The 23,502-nt window shown below is 36.5% G+C and overlaps 1 protein-coding gene across 1 annotated transcript in view; it reads right to left on the reverse strand.

The window, feature by feature from the left end:
* Positions 1–3,646: 3,646 nt before the first annotated feature.
* BRWD1 (bromodomain and WD repeat domain containing 1) overlaps positions 3,647–23,502 on the reverse strand; it is a 111,664-nt gene continuing 91,808 nt past the window's right edge. The window contains exons 35-41 of the mRNA XM_079704143.1: positions 21,868–22,014; positions 20,950–21,102; positions 14,211–14,377; positions 10,900–11,126; positions 9,206–9,364; positions 6,183–7,085; positions 3,647–4,964 (exon numbers count right to left, since the gene is read on the reverse strand). Coding sequence (XP_079560269.1) covers positions 3,799–4,964; positions 6,183–7,085; positions 9,206–9,364; positions 10,900–11,126; positions 14,211–14,377; positions 20,950–21,102; positions 21,868–22,014 — 2,922 coding nt within the window. The 3' untranslated portion in view covers positions 3,647–3,798. The remainder of the gene's footprint in view (positions 4,965–6,182; positions 7,086–9,205; positions 9,365–10,899; positions 11,127–14,210; positions 14,378–20,949; positions 21,103–21,867; positions 22,015–23,502) is intronic.

Consider the following 23,502-nt stretch of genomic DNA (forward strand, 5'->3'; position numbering starts at 1 on the left):
CGAATACTAGAATAAGAGACAGTCTTATTCTGTTAGGTTGCAAATTTCTTAGGGTTTCTGCTTTATTATTCCCTGATACCCACAGCAGAAGTTGAGAGATATAACTTAAATAATGAACAGACGGAAAGTTCTTCTACAATGAAGGTGCTTTGTTAAACTCCAACATACTAGAATAAGTGAACTATAATTTCCATACAATGTACGAACTAAAGGATTTGGTGACAACCACAAGATACCTGATAAAGTAAATATATTGACTTAGTATCAATGAAAAGGATGCAGATGGCATTTCAGCTATAAAAAGGCAGGCAAAAAAACCTTTTCTAGCCATTTAAATATTACTCAAAAAACAAGTACAACTGAGTAGAAAGGAAAACCAAAAATATTGTATGCACCTTTAACAATGTTCTTGCAATCTACTGATATACAAACCTCTCATTTTTTTCAGGTAACACAAATTCAATTTGTACTGACAGGAGAGATTAATAAAATCCTTTCATTTTAGTTTTTAATACCATACAGTGAAGTTAATAAATTCTGTGTTCTGATTATTCTAAAGAAAAAAAGGCTGGAAGAGGGACAGGGAACACAGTATGGACCCAATGTTACTCTAAATAAGAATTTTTACTTAGGAAGTCATCAAGCAATGGAGTGTGAAGGATTCAGTGATGTGTCTTATTTTTGGACAGTAGTTACCTTCAGATGGCATGTTTATTGGTTTACGTCTCCTTTTCCCATCTGCACTTCTAGGTTTTGAAGTGCCTTTTCCTAAAACATAAGTTCTTTCCCCCCATTCTCTTATTATAAAACTAATTTATTTTTTAGGTACAACTCTTTATCTAGAAGAAACTTTTTTGTTGTAACTTAGAAGCTGTGAGTAAATAAATGCTTTATCATTCTTTCAAGGATTACTAAATTGACAAAGGGTTTTTAATCCCTAAAATAAAGGGAGAATGATTACCCTAGGAATTATCTGAAAATGGGATAAACTTTTCCTTTTATTCAGAAGTTACTACACATTGTCAGTATACCCTTTTTAAATAAGCAGGAAGTGGGGGGAAAGAAGCTTTTTTAAACCTCACCTTTTTTTTTTTTAATGTTTGAAATCTTTTTGTCTTAATATGCTTGGTAAAATTAGTCTTTCAAAGGAATCAAAAATCAAATCTAAATACACCTCAAACCTTTTTTTTTAACCATAAATGAATAAAATTCATAGGACTTTGGACATACACAACCACAGTAGTCTTTTTTTCATATACATCATTAAGTTACCTCAAGTGCAATTGAAAGCTATAGCACTTACTTCTGGATCAGTTCACATTCACTTTGTAACCTTTTGTCTTTTTTCACAAGAAAAATACAAACTGATCCCAAACATATTAAAGTACATCTGTGCATTAAATCCCTGCTCATTTCACATAAAGTAGAAAAAAAGTCAAACATGTTCTAGTGCTCAATGTAAACATTTTGAACTATTAATTATTTATTAATTTTCCTTAAAGGTACTTAGCAGTGTGTGTCACATATTCAAAGTTAACCTTAGGAATAGCACCGTGACCAAAAAAACCCATAAAAATGATTCTTTCTATAATCCCTTAGTTTTACTTCAGAACTTGAGAAGCTACCATTGTCAACCATGCTTTCAAAGTCACCAGGCCAATTTTGGGGGGGTTTTGTTTGTTTGTTTGTTTGTTTTTCAGATGAAACCAAAATATTGCTTCTACACACAAAGGCCTAACCATTTTGGACAAAATGAACAATTATGAACGGTTGACCAGCCAATCAATTCAGTTAATTCAGTCCAAAAGATAAGACTAGTTCTATTGATGAAGCCTAAATGGTCAAAGTATCATTTTACCAAAAGAACTGATGTATTTATGAATATATTCCATATTTATTTATGGATTTTTTTGGTACCTTTTTCCAGGTGATGGTAAACATGGAGTTATAACCCTGAGAATAGATATAAAACAGAGAAGCTTAAGAAGAGTTAAAATAAATTAATGGATATGAAATCTATCACCATTTCTCAAAATTAAGGAACTAAAGAGCATGCCATTAATTTTTTTCAGGTCAGTAGTCAAGGACAATTATCCTGACTCAATCTGTTAACAATACAGTTAACACAAGCTTTGAGAAGAAAAGCATCATAGTTTTGAAGTGGTGATAGCTCTCTCAACAACCAAAGGAGAGGTAGGTATACCACCTACCTCAGTTGGTAATGTCTAAGAACATCCTTCACCTTATACCAGAGTAGAAAGAGAAAGTACCTTCTACCATGTCAACTGGAAAAGATAACTAAAAAGTACCTACACTTAAGAACACTCTAACACTGATACCAGAGTCTGATGCTTTTCCTTATCTGCCACCTTAAGGATACACAGGAGAAAAGGGTTAATTTTGTCTGAAACCAAACACAGGGCCAATAAATAACAAAGGGTGGGAGTACTGTAACATACCCCTTTAGCTACGAAATATGTAAACCACTTGAATCAAGTCCATCTTCAGGCACAAACAAGCTAGGAATGGCCACCTATACTGTTTGGAGTAGCACAACCTATCAAGTAAAAATATTTGGCTCGAAAATAAGTGTACTATGGTATTGGATGATGTAAAAATTACGCTTTAAGTGGATTTCAAAATCATTTTCCCACAACACATGACAGTTTCTTAGATTTAAACTAGAGGTCACTATTAAAGATACTTAGTTGCACCAGCAAAGAATGCTTGGGATTGCACATGGCAGCAGTAGACTAAAAGAGATGGAGAATGACATTTAACTATTTTCCTATATAAATGAGATTTGTGATTGCACTCTTAACAAAAATCAACTCTACAATTTCAAGAGATGGGGGGAAATTACACATAATTTACTCTTTTAGCCCTGTACACTCTATTAAAGAACACACTTTATCTAAATCTAAGGCACACAAACTCCTCTATTTCACAGAGTAAGACTATGGAAGACCAAGATTTTGGTTAAATTCCGTACATGGAAACCAGGAGATCTTGGAAAGACAAATCATATAGCATTTTGTTAGTGCACAATTTAAAAGAAAATGCTAGTACTATGGTCTGGCCTTAGAGGTTTAAAATGCACAAACGTTAAAAAAAAAAAAATTTACCAGCACTTTATAAATTCAAGTTTATAAAATATAATGGATGATATTTTCCTTAAAAAAAAAGAAAAAGAGAAAGACCCAACAGGGCTTTGAAACAAAAATTGGAAACCATTTCAATGAAAATGACCAATCTGGTATAATGCATTCTACTCAAGTAGCCAGGGAAAGAAAAAAGTGGTAGGTACCTTGCCTACTAATCATGGTTACCCCTCCCACAACTGTTATGTCAGTATGCACAGAATATTTATGAAGACTCTGTAAACAAAGGTCACATGAAATTCATACTACAATAGGACTGGGATTAGAAACTACCACCTCTTGACGAATTCTGAAAATAACTGTATGACAATTGCTACCATGAAAGTAATGCTCATTGGTTTTGATAACCAGAATGTCTAGTGTTTAACATATTTCAAACTCTTGCTATATGTAAATACTGTCAAAGTAGATCTGCCCCCAAAATGAAGCATATTTTGGCACCTGTGCTGAATGCTGCTACAAAGGCAAGCAAGTGCAAATAAAAATAACAGTCATGATTTAGTCACATTCATAACTTTTCATAGAAAAATATAAATATATTCCCTGAATTGTAGGACAAAAAATAATTTCAACAGCCAGCTTTCACTATAAGTTCCAGTCCATTTCCCTCTTTAAATGAACTGGTTTTCCCTCAAGGTCATAAGGTGCAATCATCAAAATCTAACACATTTTCTAAGCTTCTATCATCATCCCCATCATGGTATCTCACGGTCCTCCTACCCTGATTTCTCGTCTTTATTTTTGAACGCCGAAGAACTCTTTTAGATTTTGCATAGTCCACATCCTCCCAGTCATTATCATCCACATTTAACCTAGGACGTTTGCTTTGTCTTTGTCGTCTCACGGTTTTAGATACATTAGCTGTAAAAGTTTTACCTTTTCTAACTACTTTTGCTTTTCCTTTCATTTTCCTCTTTTTGGTTTTTGTATCATCAGTAAAGTCAGCATCTGATTCAGTGGCAGATCCCAAATCTGAATCAGATTTGGGACTAGTGTCAGGTCCACACTTTGAGCTCCCTGTTGTTTCAGAAGCTTTCACATTTTCCAATTCAGGATGCAGTCTCTTCCTTTTTATTTCTGCCATCTCGGCTGCTTCCTGCGAATCCCGCATCACTTTTGTCTTACTGAAAGGAGCCTTCCCATAGGTCCTGAGTCTTCTGCCGTTCCACCTGCGTAGCCCATAATTCAGTTCCTCTTCAAAGTTATTCTCTGCAGTAGCTTTTTGCACCGGAGTTGACTCAGAAGAACATTTTCTACCAGTCTCATTCCCTGGAATATGGCTTTTTGAATCTTCCTCTGAAGACCCAATCAAGGAATTCTTTGCTTTAGAAGGTGCAACATTTGTTTTGTGACTACTGGTATGCCTGTTCTTGTGTCTTGAATTCAACATACCTTCAGAGTCTGAGTCTTCATTTAAAGACTGATTAATACTTTTTGTGCTACCGTCTGGGTCGGCTTCAGGTGGCTTCCCTTCACAGCCATATTGTTCGTTTGGCACGTCACAGTTTACATCTCCCTCAGAATCACTCGCTATCTTCTTAGCTGTGGTACATGCAAAACGGAGGGACTTTTTCCTTCCCTTTTTGCTTCTAGTACACACATTTTCTAAACCGACGTCTTCCACGTCACTCATTAGCTTGATCCTAGTAGCAGCGGTGGTGGCACATCTTCGAGGAACTCTTAGGAGACCCGTTTTGGCTTTTGATGCTTTCTTAACCACCTTCGAATTGCTGTCTGAGTCACTGGAACAGACCCTTTTCCTGGCAACTTTTCTGCTTTGTCCATGGTCTTGTGATGCAGAGTCTAAAAATTAAGAGTACTCTTTTAATCTTTAATAGAAGATTAAGTCTAAAGGAATTAAATGTTCAACATTTTAAACAACTGAAGTCCGAGATTCTTTCTAACTTGGAAAGAGGGTGGCGGTGAATGGGTTGGGCTTTTACTACTTTAGAACAGTGACTTTTTCAGCCTCAGCACCATCCACAAGTATAACATACTCCCATCAATAACATCCCATGCATTTCTGTCTATATACACAAAACACTTGACACTAGAGTATTTTATTTACATGAATACAAACTACACTCTCTTCATCACTGCACTAAAGTATGCAAACTCATCACTCTCAGCCTCCCTGAAACTTCTTAACTTCACAGGTTCCATCACACATGACAGTTAGTCTTAGCTTTAGATGCCTCTTGCTCTTTAATATTTTTCAATCTCCATTTATCAGGACAATCTTAATTCAGCAAGTTATCTAAATTCTCCATGCTCCAGAGCTATTATCAGTAAAATGGACATAATAATAATAATAGTACTTATCTCATAAAAGATATGAAGATTAAACTGGTTCATAAATAAATGTAAAGCATTTAGAAAAACTTCCTGATAAGAAATAGCTCGGTAACTTGGTAACTGTTCTTAGCTGCTATTATTTTATTTATTTATTTTTTTGTGGTACGCGGGCCTCTCACTGTTGTGGCCTCTCCCCTTGCGGAGCACAGGCTCTGGACGTGCAGGCTCAGCGGCCACGGCTCACGGGCCCAGCCACTCCGCGGCATGTGGTATCCTCCCAGACCGGGGCACGAACCCGTGTCCCCTGCATCGGCAGGTGGACTCTCAACCACTGCGCCACCAGGGAAGCCCCTGCTATTATTATTATTACTTATCACATTCCTTTCAACCACCCCTTGTCTCTCCTCTCCTCAAACTGTTATCACCAACAGCTTATAAATGTGCTGGCCTCTGCTTTTCTTAAGCCCATAGCCAATACAATATCCCCATTCCATTATAAGAAGTGAAATCTCTATTAAAAACAGCTATGGCCAAGGCTGCCTGTTACATGAGCAAAACTAAATGTACTCAACCAACAGTACACAGAGAAAAGACTAATGGAGGATGCAGGGGGTGGAGAGAAAACAGGTGGCAAAGAAAAGTTTCATGGGGGGAAAAGACAATGTATGCTATAAAAAAAGGACAGTGAGAAAAATCAGTGAACCAAGGTTAAATGTTTTGAATTACCTTTCATAAAATTGTTTGGTTTTTCTGTTGTTTTCTTGTCATCATCTGAATCCAGATCAGTTTCAGATACATGATCTGAAAAGCACTGGGACCCAGCAATAGGTTCACACTTCACATTCCCTGAACTCGGGTTAATTTCCACTTTATGACATCTACCGTCTTCTCCATCTTCTGCTTCAGATCCAGAGTCCTCTGAATCACTGAAGATTTTTGCTTTCTTAAGGAAAGTAGCGTTCTTGCGACCTGTGTTGTATCTCCTACCACCATATTTTCTTGGCTCAGAAGTTGCTTCCTCCTCTTCCTCTGAGATGCTTTCTGCCTTAGGTTTCTGTGAAGATGTTGATGGGCCAGCAGTTCTGTTACGTCCATTATCTGAATCATGACTTTTAGAGTCTTCCTCAGAAGACTCTATCTTAAGAAATTTTGTTTTAGAAGTTGCTGCAGTTTGGGACTTGTAACCATTAGCATGCCAATTTTTCCGGGCTACCCGCAAATCACTTTCTGACTCTGAATCTCCGTTTTCAGTATTCTGGGTAGCATGAGAACTGGACAATGGTGATGGCTGATTTTGATCTTTTAGTTCCTCTTCTTCAAGTTCCGACTTTAAGCTCTGGTCATCCTCAGAATTATGTAATAACTTTTTTCTAGCTACAGCAGAAGCATTGCGGTGAGGCAGCTTACGGCCAGAACAGACACTTTCAGAGCTAGAATTCTCCTCTGCATCACTCATTAACTTTATCTTATTGGCAGCCACAGCAGCACACTTTCGTAGCACTTTCCGGTTACTTCTAGCTCTGGCTTTTAGACTTTCACCAGTCTCCAAAGAATTGTTATCAGAGTCACTTAAATAGACTCTCTTTCTAGTGGCTCTTCTGCCACATCCATTTTCTAAAGAAACTGGACCTAAAAATAAAGTAACAGTAAAATTAGAAAGGTCTTCCTTATTTCAACATTTTTAAATGACTTCATTTTAGTACTGATGTTCCTTATTTTTTTAATGCCAAAACAAGTTTACCTTTCTAAATTTAAAAAGTTTAAAGGACAGAACAGAGAGTCCAGAAATAAACCCATGCATATATGGTCAGTTAATTTACGACAAAGGAGCCAAGAATATAAAAATGGGAAGGGACAGTCTTTTCAATAAATGGTGTTGGGAAACTAGACAGCCACATGCAAAAGAATGAAACTAGACTGCTACCTTACACCATACACAAAAATTAACTCAAAGTGGATTAAAGAATGTAAGACCTGAAATCATAATACTAGAAGAAAACACGGGTAGACAAATCCTTGACATCATTCTTGGCAATGATTTTTTAGATCCGACTCCAAAAGCAAAAGCAACGAAAGCAAAAATAAACAAGCAAGACTACATCAAACTAAAAAGCAAAGGAAATCATCAACAAAATGAAATGGCAACCTACTGAATGGGAGAAGATATTTGCAAATCATATACCTAATCAGGGGTTAATATCCAGAACTCATACAACTCAATAGCAAAAAAACAAACAATCCAATTTAAAAATGGGCGGAGAATCTGAAGAGGCATTTTTCCATAGGAGGCATACAGATGTCCAACAAGCACATGAAAAGATGCTCAACATCACTGATCATGAGGGAAATGCAAATCAAAACCACAGTGAGATATCATTTCACACCTGTTAGAACAGCTATCATCAGAAAGACAAGAAATAACAAGTGTTGGTGAGGATCTGAAGGAGAGGGAGCCCCTGTGCACGGCTGGAGGGAAAGTAAATTGGTGCAGCCACTATAGAAAACAGTATCGAGGTTCCTCAAAAAATTACAAATAGAAATATTATGTGATCCAACAATTCCACTTCTGGCTATTTATCCAAAGAAAACAAAAACATGAATGTGAAAAGATATGTGTACCCCCATGCTCACTGCAGCATTATTCACAACAGCCAAGATATGGAAAGAACCTAAGTGTTCGCTGATGGATGAATGGATAAAGAAGATACACACGCACACACACACGAATACTTCTCAGCCATAAAAAAGAATGGACTCTTGCCATTTGTGACAACACAGGTGGACCTTGAGGGCATTATGCTAAGTGAAGTAAGTCAGACAGAGAAAGACAAATACCCTATGATGTCACTTATATGTGGAATCTACAAAAACAATACAAAAAACAAACTCGTAGATACAGAGAACAGACTGGTGGTTGCCCGAGGGGAGGGTGCATAGGAAGTGAGTGAAACGGGTGAATGGAGTCAAAAGGTACAAACTTCCAGTTATAAAATAAATAAGTTATGAAGATATGTACAGCATGGCAAGTATAGTTAATAATACTGTATTGCATATTTGAAAGTTGCTAAGACTAAATCTTAAAAGTCCTCATCACAAGAAAAAAAAATTTGTGACTATGTATGGTGACGCACAGTAACTAAACATATTGTGGTAATCGTTCTGTAAAGTACACAAATGTCAAGTCATTACATCGTACACCTGAAATTAATATGTTATATGTCAATTATACCTCAAGAAAAAAAAAACGCCTGAAGGACATGTAATCATGTGCAGATGTGTTAAGTCAATAAACCATCCAGGACTTGCCTGGTGGTGCAGTGGTTAAGAATCCACCTGCCAATGCACGCGACACGGGTTTGAGCCCTGGTCCGGGAAGATCCCACATGCCGCAGAGCAGCTAAGCCTGTGCACCACAACTACCAAGCCTGTGCTCTAGAGCCCATGTGCCGCAACTGCTGAGCCCAAGCACCGCATCTACTGAAGCCTGCACGCCTAGAGCCCGTGCTCCCTGCAACAAGAGAAGCCACCGCAATGAGAAGCCCGAGCACCGCAACGAAGAGTAGCCCCCGCTCGCCGCAACTAGAGAAAGCCCGTGTGCAGCAACAAAGACCCAATGCAGCCAAAAAATAAATACAAATTTAAATTTAAAAAAATTTTTTAAAGTAAATAAATAAATAAACCATCCAATATTTAGCTTTTGAATTCTCTTGATATACACTTCTCCAAAGTACCACTGAGCCTCTTCTCACCAGTTTTTCTTTTAGCGGCTCTGGTTCTGGTCACCCTGCTCCTGGCCAACCCACTACGTAAGGAGGATTCACGAGCTCTTGAACTCTCTTTGCTTTCCTCTGAACTATTTGAAGCTGAAGATGATGAAGAGGTACCTAAGGAATCTTCCAGTTCACTTTCTAAGAAAAATGAAGCATCAACAGTTCATTACATATATTCTCCTATCTTTACACACAAGCAGTTATTTTGTAACAACAGACTAAAAGCAGATTCTTAAAATACTCTGAAGAGGAGAGTATATTTTTTATAACCATTCCAAAGAATAGCTGATAACATTTTGGTATTAAAAGGTACATAATCAGCATTTGAAATCAAGTTTGTTCTCTTATTTCTGAAAGTAACATGTTAATACTGGTTTGGATTCAGAAAATACAGTTTACATATTTTATAAACAAGCTTTCATTAAAAATTTAACTAGCTCCACTATCTTCTTCCTTCTGTTATGAGACAGGTATTTCCTATAGAAAAGACAATCATTTCAAGTCCAGTATTTCAGTAGGCTTTCAGGTCTCTTTCTAGTAGCCCTTCCTAACAGCACAGTTGTACCATACAGGCTTCCAAGCTCAAGAAAGAGCATTTCAACACACACACCAAAAAAAAAAGGTAGAAAAGGTGTGAGATGAATAATTTAGATAGTACAGGTCATTCCCCCCCCCACCATAATACTTAATGAGTATATGCACAAGTGTAAGCACAAGATAGGAAACCAAAATTTCCTGTTCCTTCATCCAGGCTCAGTTCTTGCATGCCTATCACAAAATAAATATTTCATCAAAATGAGTGGGAACATACTGTTGAAAGACAAAATTCTGTTCCATATTACAACCCAACTCTATGTCAAAGAACAGAGTGGCTGTTAGAGGGGTATCAATCACCAAATCGTGTTTCTTCCTTTGAAATTGCTCTGCAGTTTGCCCACTCTGCCTGCTCCTACTGTATCCCACTTCCCATCATGTTGACTATGTTTCCAGATTCTTCTCTTTCCCCACATATCACTGCCAAACTGATTAATCTTCCTGAAACAGAAATCGTCATGTGATTCCTTCACAACAAGGGACCCTATTAAGTAATCCAAACTTTTCTGCAAGGCTCGCCAGTCTCTAAAATGTGGCTGCATTTTACCTGTTTGATCCTACTATTTTAAATCACAACAGTAATCATTATACCATCATCACAAGTCACCAAAATCACTCAGAGCAATATGCAAGTATGTACACACCATGGCCTCATTCGCACAATGCTGACAAAGGGTCAGCGTCAGCTACAGTTATACCACCAAATAGTAATAAAATAAACAGTTTAGAATTTACTAGGTCATCAGCATAAACTTACATGATTACCAAGTCCTTTTTTTAACTTAAAGAAATTTTTAAATGTCAAATTTTGCACAAAAAGTGGTAGTTATATCACATTATTTAAAACCTGAAGGATTCAAATTTGCTTAAAACGTGGCTGCACCACATGCAAAGAACAGTATTTATCAAATATAATCTAATTATTCCATGTGTTAGTTACATCTCTTCTGTTAAATTTAAGTTCCTTGAATGTCAAGGCCATGTCTTACTTCTTTATTCTTTCCTCTAAACCCACAGTAACTACCAATGTTACAAACGTGAGTGCTCAACAGGTGAATATATAACATTCCATTTCTCACCAGATAATGTAGAACCATTTGTTAGAGTGACAGGTGTATTTCTCCTCATTCTTTCTGATGATGCCGCTGAATCTGAAGAATCACCAGAAGTAACACCCGAAGAGACACTAGCACTTGTCTTGCGGCTTGCAGAATAAGCTGCCCTACTTGAGGTAGACTGGACAGGAGAACCTACCAACTCAGGAATTACTTTTGCCTGAGATTTTAAGCGCTTCTGCTTGATATTTCTGATCAAAGATAGAAAAAATAAAACAATATTTAACAAAACAGAGGATGCCTAAATAAAGTGTATTATTACTTAACCTGGGAATAACTTTATGATCAAGACATTAAAATATTCATTATTAACATCTTATTCTAGCATGGATTACTGTTCTCTTTAAATTTGACATCATTTTATTCCAAATTTGAGTAATGAACAAATGATCCAAGTAACAGAATTACAGAAAATCATGCTGAATACCTTAGATTCTTTGGATTAAATGCTAAGGGGAGCCAACATTTATGTAATACAGGCATTCATTCATATTACAAAATTTTTTAAAGTTATATCTGCAATAGAGCTTGTGATGTGATTTGATTTTGATTGATTGATTGATTGATTGATTGATTTCTGGCTGCACCACGGCTTGTAGGATTCTCAGTTCCCTGACCAGGGATTGAACCCAGGCCACACCAGTGAAAGCCTGGAATCCTAACCACTTGGTCCCCAAGGAACTGCCCATATTACAAATTTGAGCCTCAATATGACAACATTCCCTCTAGGCTCCTATTTATATATTCCTAAAGACAGTATAAAATTAGGAGAAATTGACAAAACCTGAAGAGAAAGAACAGAGAGGCAAAAAAGAGAACAAGCTAGTTTTTTTCTGAGACCAATCTGTTTACATCTAAGTGCCAACTCACCAAAATTGGCCCCTGAGCCATGGATTATTGTGAAAAAGAGTGGAAGTTTAAGATAAGACAATCTTTGGGTTTAAATTACAGATCTGAGTAATATTCATGTTTTTTAAAGATAATCCTTTAAAACAAAAGGATTTGGTTTTGTTTTCCTTTAAAACAAAAAGATAAACGAGCTTTTAGGAGTATCTAAGACATCTGAGCTTAAAGATAACCACAATTAATCAACTATACTTCAATTTTTAAAAAACACAATTCTTTTAAGCAGTTATTATTTATCATAATCAAGAAAATTCAAGTTTCCAAATGTAAACAGACCATGTTTAAAGACAAGTAGTCTTTCAGTTTCCATGTGTTAAATCCAATCTGTCTGCTACAAATGGGAGGGGGACAAGTGACTATAAAACGTAACATCTTGGTTTCCTCTTTTTATTAAAAAATAAAAAAATTTTAAAAAGAAAACTCAAACTTGTTATGTCAAAATTTTAACTTCCATTAATATCAGCTGGAGGGTAATACAAAAGAAATAATTATATGCTTATATACTTATCATAAACTTGATTTTTAACAGTAGACAAGGTGATAGTGGCTCAAGAATGAAAACTTTTCCTTTTTATCCCATCCTTTATGAAGAAAAAAATGCAGAAGGCCTCAGAGACCTTTGGGAGACCATTAAACATACCAACATATGGGAGCCCCAAAGGAGACGAAAGGCGCAGAACAAAGTATCTGAAGAAATAATGGCTGAAAACCACCCAAATCTGATGAAAAACATTATATGCCCACAAAGCTGGACAAATTTCAATAAGGATAAACTGAAAGAAATCCACACCTATAGTCATTTGCAAAATGAAGACAAAAAGAAAATCTTGAAAGCACCAAGAGAAAACTCCATATGCACAAGGAAGGGAACCCCAGTAAGATTAACAGCTGACTTCTCATCAGAAACACTGGAGGTCAGCAGGCAGTAAGATGACACATTCAAAGTGCTAAAAGAAAAACACTGCCAACTAAACTAGTCTTAAATAATAAAACTAGTCTTAAATAATAAAAGTGAAATTAAGACATTCCCAGATAAACAAAGATTAAGGGAATTCACTGCTCTCATGTCTGCCTTACAAGAAATATTAAAGGACTTCAGGCTGAAAAGAAATGACACCAGAGGGTAGCTCAAATCTATAAAAAGAAATAAAGACCACTGGGAGAGGTAATTACATAAGTAAATATAAATAACAGTATAAGTAATTTGTTTATTCTTATCTGATTTAAAAGACAACTTCATAAAACAACGTATAAAGATATAACCTGTATGACAGTAACAGCACAAATAAGAAGGGGAAGGGAGCTAAACTAGAACAAAATTCTTATATCTATGGGAATTAAATAGTATTAACCTGAAGTAGATTGTTTTCCATTGAGATGCATGGTGTAATACCAAGAACAACCATGAGGAAATCCATCAAGGGTATAGTGCACATTCAAAATATACATGACAGGTTTCCCTGGTGGTGCAGTGGTTGAGAATCTGCCTGCCAAAGCAGGGGACATGGGTTTGATCCCTGGTCTGGGAAGATCCCACATGCCGTGGAGCAACTAAGCCCATGCGCCACAACTACTGAGCCTGTGCTCTAGAGCCCATGAACCACAACTACTGAGCCTGCGTGCTGCAACTACTGAAGCCTGTGCGCCTAGAGCCCGTGCTCCGCAACAAGAGAAGCCACCACATTGAGAAGCCCATGCACCACAATGAAGAGTAGCCCCCGCTCGCCACACTAGAGAAAGCCCACGTGCAGCAACAAAGACCCAACGCAGCCAAAAATAAATAAATAAAATAAATTTATTTTTTTTAAAAAGTACGTGAAAACAAACTAAACACTAAAAAACTCAATTTCCATATTTCAACACTTCAAAATATCTATAAATTTGATATTAATGTGAGCTACATAGTCATAAATGTCAAAATATAAATTAATATTAATTTACTATAAAGAGAATAAATCCTGCATTTTATATTTCTTCTCTACAACTAATCCCCAGTGAAAATAGAGTGCATTACATCTAACTGGCATTTTCCCTTACACGATCAAATGCTCAATAGCCATACACAGTAATCATTTTACCCTCTGCATTTAAAAAAAAAAAATTCTTATGCAAAAGACAAGTAATATTTTGAATAATCCTTAGTAAGATTTAGTTGATGCTTTTCATTAAATGCTTACAAATGTATATAACTAAAAATTAATGCAACAGCTCTATATGCAGAGAATGCTTTCAAGCCATAAAAAACAATGACTATTCTTTTCTGAATATACTGTAAAATGATTAAGAATTTTTAGCTTAATAAAATCAAAGAAGTATCACAACCTGAAATTTTTAAAAACTACACACCAAGACTGCAATAACCAATTTACCTGATACTTCTGTTAGACTGACTGACACGGTTACAATTTTGCCGTCTCTTGAACCTCTGGCTTCTTCGAAGTTTTTCACTGAATTTTTGACCAATCTTAAAATCAGAAGAGATTTTCTTCATTTTTTCTTCAAATAAGGCAGACAATCTCAACGTCATACTGTAAATCTGCAAGGACATGAGCAAAACTAGTACTATAAAATATCTTTTAAAATATTTTTACAAGTAAAATTAGTCATTGAGGCTACTTGTAATCTATTATATCACTGTTATAGATAAATGACTGTTCCTTACTTTATTTCCTATCCCTTCCCTGCAAGGACAGTGGAAGTATCAAATATACACTTCTCTGATGAAAAGAAAGTAATTTTAAATCAATCAACCCTAGGGTTGTATCTAGGGTTTATGTCTGTATGTCAATGGTTCTCAACTGGTTTTTTCCACATCTACGTGTACAAATCCCCAAAATGCCTCCTTCTCCTAAAGTTAGATAGCAAGTTGCTTGGTTGTTTTTTTTTTCTTTCTTTTTTTTTTTTGCGGTACGCGGGCCTCTCACTGTTGTGGCCTCTCCCGTTGCGGAGCACAGGCTCCAGACGCGCAGGCTCAGCAGCCATGGCTCACGGGCCCAGCCGCTCTGTGGCATGTGGGATCTTCCCTGACCGGGGCACGAACCCGTGTCCCCTGCATCGGCAGGCGGACTCTCAACCACTGCGCCACCAGGGAAGCCCCCTGGTTGGTTTTAAGGTTGCTATTTAGGCAGCAGAAAAGCAGTGTCTCCTTGGGGCAAGGGAACAAAAGCACTTCTACACTAGTCTCTACTTGAAATCTGACTGCCTCTGATGCCACTTAGATTATTATTGGGAAAAAAATGATTGCTTACATCCAAAAGGAGACATTATGCCCTATAACTTTATATAAGAAAGATTGTGTTCTAATAACTTTTATAATTAAATAACATCAAATCTTCAAAAGAACAGCAATGTGATATTAAGTGCCACTATAAATAACTTTCTGGCACAGCTATGTATTCACAGGAAGTACTCTTTACTCACCCACAATCATTCTTGTAAAGTAAAAATCTAATATTCAAAAGCTAAATATCAATCATTCTGGTGCATGGTAGAGGAGGGTGAAGAGACTAACACTGGGGAACCTTTAAAAAGTATGTAAAATGTATGAATTTCTCATATTCATATATATATATATACACACACATACATATACAGGTATCCCCACTTTCAAAAACGCTACTTTCTGCCACTTCACTTTTACAAAAGACCTACTTTATTAGTACTTGTTTTCGCTAACTGAAAAAAAATCCAAAGAAGATTTTTACTTTTATGAACACAGGTGAAAACACAGTTCAGCATTTGTTTGCAGCCAGCTGTTATAGAGGTAGTGCGTACCCCAAACAGCAAGAGTAGCACCGCCAAGCTCCTTCCCCAGCAACTACACTCAGCATCTCAGCATCAGGTGGCCACAGTTTTTTGTTTGTTGTTTGTTTTTGTTTTTTAGCAACGTCCCAAACCAGAGAGATGCATTTATTATGGTTGCTGAGCTGGCATTGACACGTTATCACCCAAAGTCCATCAAAACCATTAGGGTTCATTCTTGGTGCTGAATATTCTATGGGCTTTGACAAAAGTATAATGACAACAGATTTTCCCTTTCGGCACTTTGAATATGTAATTCGACAGCCTTCTGGTCGGCAAAGTTCTGGCAGAGAAATCAGCTGACAGCTTTAAGGGGTATCCATTACGTTATGACTCTTTGTTTTTCTCTTGCTGTCTTTAGAGTTCTCTCTTTATGCTTAGCTTTTACCATTTTAATTATGATGTGTCTTGGTGTACATCTCTTTGTGACTCATTTTGTTTAGGCAGGTCGCCACAGTTTTGAACTGTGTATCTGTGAGCATCTGTGCTTTATTTTGATCTATTCCGTGCATCTGTTATCAAGATGTGTCCTAAGGTAGCTGGTTCTTCACCTAGAAATGGGGTACGTTCAAATACAGGAGGAAACCTATATACATATACATATAATAAGAATATGTGAAATCTGTAATCCCTCTTTATCTTTGAAGTGATCTTTAACAGTTATTTCCAGTATTTTGTATATATATTAAATTTATTCTTTTCCCTCAAACGTGAACTCTAGCATAAGTCACCAATTTTAACAAGAGTGATTTTTTTCCCTCAATCGTATTAAGTTTGAAAGCTCTGATAATCTTGAGTACCACCACTTTCATCTGAAAAATTCAATAATACATTTGAATTAAAAATAAAATTGTTTAACAAAAATGAGTGCTAAAATTATTAGTTCCTCAACATGAAAAAGGGCATGTGTGAAAACCCCACAGTTATCATTATACACAATGGAAAACGACTGAAAATCTTTCCCCCTTAGATCAGGAATGATACAAGGATGCCTGGTTTCACCACTGTTATTCAACAATGTACTTTAAATTCTACCAGAGCAATTAAACAAGAAATAAAAATAATTCAAATTGGAAAGGTAGAAGTACAACTATCTCTATTTGCAGATGAAATGATCCTATATATAGAAGCAATCAAAGATTCTACAAGAAAGCTATTAGTGCTAATAAATTAATCCAACAAAATTACAGAGTATGAGATCAACACACAAGAAGCTGCTCTGTTTCTACACACCAACAATGAACAAGCAAAAAAGGAAATTAAGAAAGCAACTGCATCTCAAATAGCATCTAAAACAATAAAATATGTGGGAATAAATTTAACCAAGGAGCTGTAAGACTCTCCACTGAAAATTACAAAACATTGCTGGAAGAAATTAGACCTAAATAAATGGAAAGACATCTGGCATTAAGGGATAGAAAAACAGTAGTCAGGATGTCAATACTGCCCAAAGCAATCTACACATTCAATTCAATCCCTATCAAAACAGACATGGAAAAAGTCAATCCTCAAATTCATAATGAATTGCACCCCCTGAATTGCCAAAACAATCCTGAAAGAGAACGAAGTAAGAGGACTCAAATTTCCTTTATTGCCAAACTTACTACTAAAGCTACATTAAACAAAACATTATAGTACTGACACAGAGACAGACACTCATATGTATAAACCAATGGAACAGAACTGAGCTCAGAAATAAACCCATATATCTATGGCCAACTGATTTTCAAAAAGGGTGCCAGGCCACTTAATAGGGAAAGAATAGTCACTTCAACAGATGTTGCTGGGACAACTGGATTTCTACATGCAAAAGAATAAACTGGACCTCTCTCTTACACCACATACAAATATTAACTCAAAATGGATCAATAGCTTAAATAAGAACTAAACCATAAAGAAGAACACATGAGGTGAATCTTCATGACACTGAATTTGGCAGTGGATTTTTTTAAACTATTTTGAACACTATTTCCAAACATTTGCCTCCATAAATTACTCCTTAATATATATGTTTTGTGCAAGTAGTCTTTTCCACAGTTAATACTGACTGTCTATAAAAAATAATTATTAAGGGCTTCCCTGGTGGCGCAGTGGTTGAGAGTCTGCCTGCCGATGCAGGGGACACGGGTTCGTGCCCCGGTCTAGGAAGATCCCACGTGCCGCGGAGCGGCTGGGCCCGTGAGCCATGGCCGCTGAGCCTGTGCATCCGGAGCCTGTGCTCCGCAATGGGAGAGGCCACAAAAGTGAGAGGCCTGCGTACCAAAAAAATAAAATAAAATAATAATAATAATAATTATTATTATTATTATTAAAATTAGAATTAATGGATCAAATGGCACTTAAGCTTCTGACACATATTTTTCAAATTGCTCCATAATAGTGTTGGGCATCTTACAGGCTGTGTGACGCTAAGTAGCAATGGGTTCTTAAACATGAAACCAAAAGCACAAGAAACCAAAGAAAAAAAAATAGATTAATTGGACTTCATCAAAATTAAAAACTTTTGGGGCTTCCCTGGTGGCACAGTGGTTGAGAGTCCGCCTGCTGATGCAGGGGACACGGGTTCGTGCCCCGGTCCGGGAAGATCCCACATGCCGCAGAGCGGCTGGGCCCGTGAGCCATGGCCACTGAGCCTGCACGTCCGGAGCCTGTGCTCCGCAACGGGAGAGGCCACAGCAGTGAGAGGCCCACATAGCACAAAAAAAAAAAAAAAAATTAAAAACTTTTGTGCATCAAAGGACATTATCAAAAGTGAAAAGACAACCTACAGAGAAAATGACTGGAAAACATTCATCTGATTAGGACTTAATATCCAGAATATATTTAAAAATTCTTACAACTCAACAACAAAAGGACAAAAATCCAATTAAAAACTGGGCAAAGCACTTGAAGAGATATTTTTCCAAAGAAAATATACAAGTGGTCAATAAGCACATGAAAAGATACTCAACATCATTAGTGTACTGACTATATTTTCTTATTTTCTATATCCTTGATGCTCTGGCATTTGGAGCCTTGATCCTGGAGAGACTACCCCATCCCAGGGCTAGTTCCCAGAGATAGCAAGTGGCTTTTTTTTGCAGGTGTACCTCTGATACAGAAAACAATCAATCCAGAGACCAAACGCCTAACAAAGTCTTCTTTATCAAACTCTCATACACCAAGCCAATATTCCCCCTACCCAAATCACCCCAGAGCCAGGAATCAGACATCTAGAGACACCCCTACAGATCAAAGCTCCAATTACTACGAACTAGCCAATCCTAGACTGTTCACTCTGCCCTGCCCTGCCTTGCCGTCCTGTGAAAACCCCAATCCATACTCTTCCCTTCCCTCCCCTCCCCCCTGCCTACTCATCAACCTTGTTTCACACTTCTGTTTCTAGGGATCTGTGAGTATAAAGTTCTTCCTTCATGACAATTCATGTCTGCATGTCTTACTATATCTAATTAAAATAAATTCTAGATATAATTTTTAATAAGTCATAACATAAATACAAATCAAAACTACAAGGAGATAACACTTCACATTCACTACGATGGCTATAATTTTTTTTAAAACACAGAAAATAACAAATTTTGGCAAGTATGTGGAGGAACTAGAATCCTCGTACATTGCCAGTGGGAATACAAAATGGTGCAGCCATTATGGAATACAGTTTGGTGGTTCCTGAAAAGCTAAACATAGAATTACTCTATGAACCAGAAATTCCACTCTTAGATATATACCCAAGAAAACTGAGGTCAAGAACTCTTACAAATACTTGTATTCCCATTAATCACAATAACCAAAAAGTAGAAACAACTCAAGTGTCCATCAAAAGATGAATGAACAAAATGTCATATACCCATACAATGAAATATTATTCAGCCAGAAGAAGGAATGAAGTTCCAATACAGGCAACAACATGGATGAACCTTTAAGGTACTATGATAAGTGAAATATGCCAGACACAAAAGACAAATATTGTGTGATTCAATTTGTATGAAATATCTAGAACAGGCAAATTCAGAGAGATACAAAGTAAATTGGAGGTTACCAAGGGCTGAGGGAAGGGGAGAATGTGGAGTTACTTGCTTACTGGTGACAGAGTTGCTGTCTGGGATGATGAAAGAGTTCTGGAAATAGACAGCAGTGATGGCTGAGCAACACTGTGAATGTAATTAATGCCACTGAACTATATACTTAAAAATAGTTAAAATGATAAATTTTATGTTTTTTATATATATATATATATATATATATATATATATATATATATGTAACCACAATTTTGAAAATTTGGTAATACACTAAAACCCACTAAATCGTGCACTTTAAATGCATGAGTTGTGTGATGTATCCTCAAACATATATTTTAAGCAAAAGGGAAAAAGACATGAATGAAATTCATTTTCTGTCTGGAAAGAAAGTCTCACAAATGGTGAATACTGACAATAACACAAGCTTGGAAAAATGTTAGACTTGTATGTTAAACTGATCCAATAAGCAATTTGGATACTGAATGCAATGAAAAGGTTCTCAGATTAAGAGAAGAAATAATAATGCAGGCAGAGTCTGATAATAAGTAATGAGGGGGAAGTGAAATTAAGACAAAATGGTTAATTAGCAGTGATAGTCACTGATGATAGAGAAAGTGCTGTAACATCAAGCAAGGGCTTTATTTTAAAGTCTTACTCTCAAATTATTGTGTTTTTTTAAAAAAATTACCCAGCACACTGGCTACAAAGGTTTATGAATATTCACTGAGAGTATGTGTACCCTTTTGTGTATTTATTATGTTTCAACAAGTTTTGAAAAGTTATCCAACATAGAACATTTGAACAAAAATTTAGGAATGTCCACTCTTCTTGTGTTCTTAACTAATCAGACAGCCGATGTGTTTCTTCTTCAGATAAAAAATGTTAGTATGACAACAGCAGTCCACGCCCACTTCAGATTTTCCTTTTCTTACTTTTAATATTTTTCCAGCCTCTATCACTAAGTTCCCAATCCACTTTTCAAGATTCCCATATGTAAGAAAACAGATTTTTCTCACTGTATACATCAAAATCAAATTTGTTCATTTTTCACTGGTGTCCTCATTCACACCAATCCTCTTGTGTTTATAAAACTTGAAAGCGGAACAGTGTCACAAGGAAATGATGTTTCCTAAGCAGATGCCTGGGCAGTGGCACTCTATGCTTAACAGTGGTCTTACTCTACTCACTGATCTTTTATGCTCCCACCTCTACCAAACACTAGAAAATTACCATCTACACAGATCACACATACTCTTTTTTTTTTATAAACCACTTTTAAAATTACCTTTGATCTTTTATTTGGTGTATATGCTTTTGCATTGCTAAATATCAACCGGATGTCTTTGCAAAATTCCAAAGGGCTGTCATAATTTCCCGCTTCTAAAGTTTCCCTTACTGTTCCAAAATCCATTGGAGTATCTATAATATCTCGGTAATCCTAGGTTTTAAAAACAATAATTAGTTCAAAGATTCAATTCCTGTTTTTAGAAATGTTAAGTGCATCAAATCTCTAAAATATTCAAAATGACAGAAGAAAAAAAGGTTACAAGGATCTTAAGAATCATCAATAATTTTAAAAAAGACATCCAAACATATGGACAAGAAATATAACAAAATTACATACTTGGTAGCAGGATATGAAATAGTTTTTATTTCCTTCTTTATACCCTTCTATAATTTCTAAGCTTCCTACAGTAAATTTGTGCTTTCTAATCTTTTTTTTTTTTAAGGTCATTTTCAATTTCCCTATTAGAAAGTAAAGACAGACACTTTTAACCAATTCATAGTTTTCCTGGGGCTGGGCCTACTAATCCTCCAATTATATTATGTAACACTGGTTAACTAAGTCTTAACCCAAGTTACAAGGGTGTCTATTAATTCAAGAAAACTGTGTAAAACAACTCTTCCACAGCTGAATTAGTGGTCAGAGACAAAGTTAACAGAAAACCTAGTCATCTTACTTTTTGGTTGCTGGAGCAGGGTGGGGGGGGTTCTTTTTTTTTTTGGCCACGCCACATGGCTTGCAGGATCTCAGTTCTCCGACCAGGGATTGAACCCGGGTCACGGCAGTGAAAAACCCAGAATCCTAACCCCTAGGCCACCAGGGAATTCTAGACACCTTACTTTTTAATTTGAATACCTCTACCCCAATCTCCTCTAACCAACAAGAAAAGCCCCAAACATTCAAATAATGACAACTTACTGGATATTCAACCAAATCAACAGGTTGTCTAAATGGTTCAGAATCTTCACATTGAAATATTAAGTTCACTAGTTCCTTACACTGTTTCTTCCAGTTGCTTTCAACATAATTGGTTGCTTTGATGCTCCTTGTTTTCCAATCATGAACCTAAAAATACATTCATAATATTAAAAGTTTTTTCAATCTTGGAAAAGTCACACTATGGTATGGTATAGTTTAATGGTAAGAATGCAACTGAGCTGTTGTCTTCTGTATTATGTCATAATATGTCATTACATGATTTTCTATCTACTTGGGGAAAAAATCCACTCTTTAAAAAAACCCAATGTCGCATCTGTTACTCTAAAAACATTTTCATTCCACCACTTATCTCCTAAGTTTAGAAAATGTTTTCACAGAATATGAAGTATCACATTGGATAATGTAGTAGGCAGAATAATGCTCCCAAAGATGTGTACATTTTGGTCCCAAGAACCTGTGACTATGGCAAAAGGGACTCTGCAGATATGACTAAAAGAGTAGATAGACTTTGAGATGGGGAGACAGTCCTGGATTATCAGGGTGGGCCCAATGTAATCACAAGGGTCCTCATACAAGGGAGGCAGAAGAGTCAGAGGCAGACTGGAAGATGCTATGCTGCTGACTTGAAGATGCAAGAAGGGGGCCATGAGGCTCCAGAAGCTGGAAAATGGAAGGAAATGAATTCTACCCTAGAGTTTCCAGAAAGGAACACAGCTATGCTGACACCTTGACTTTAGTCCAGTGAGACTCATGTCAAACTTCTAATCCACAGAGCTACAAGGTATTTTTATTGCTTAAGGCACTAGATTTATAATTTGCTACAGCAATCATGACAAATACTAAACAGATACTAAATACTTAGAAGTCTGTTTAGAAATGAAATTATATGAAAATGGTAATAATTCAAGTCTTAACTTTTCATTGTTATTTGAGGCAGCATATTATGAAAATTGATGTGACAAAAAGCTTAAGTTTAAGCAGCATTTGAATGAAATATAAGATAACACTATTAAGCATTTTCCAATTAATAAACTTTACTTTTAATTAACATATTATATTACATAAGAGCTTCAAGAACTGCTGATGACACCACAATTTTAACTACCCAATATCCAAAGCTTATCTCCCACTTTGTTCTCCCCTATCCTCCCAACAAATCCTCATTTTTAAAAAAAGGTTCAGTCGCCAAATCCTAGTTAATTTTCCCATTAAAAGGCCTCATCTTCTTTCCTTCCTCTCTATTGCAAGCCAACACTATTCTTTTTTCTTTTTTAATGGCCACGCCACTGTGCGCTTGTGGGATCTTAGTTCCCTGACCAGGGACTGAACCCGAGCCCTCGGCAGTGAAAGTGCAGAGTCCTAACCACTGGACCGCAAGGGAATTCCCAGCCAGCACTGTTCTTGACTAAGTTTCCCACCTTTTCTCTGAGATTCTTGCAATGAACTCCTAACTTTAATACAAATCTATCTAACTTTAATCAAAATCTATCTGTTTTGGCTATGAAACTGACTCTCTACTGTAAATTTTTAAAAAATCTTTGGTTTACAATAGCACCATAATCTGCTCCCAACATAACAGCCAGACACAACCCCTTTGCTCACTCCAAAATTCAA

Source organism: Hyperoodon ampullatus (assembly GCF_949752795.1).
Source record: "Hyperoodon ampullatus genome assembly, chromosome: 5".
NCBI lineage: Eukaryota > Metazoa > Chordata > Mammalia > Artiodactyla > Ziphiidae > Hyperoodon > Hyperoodon ampullatus.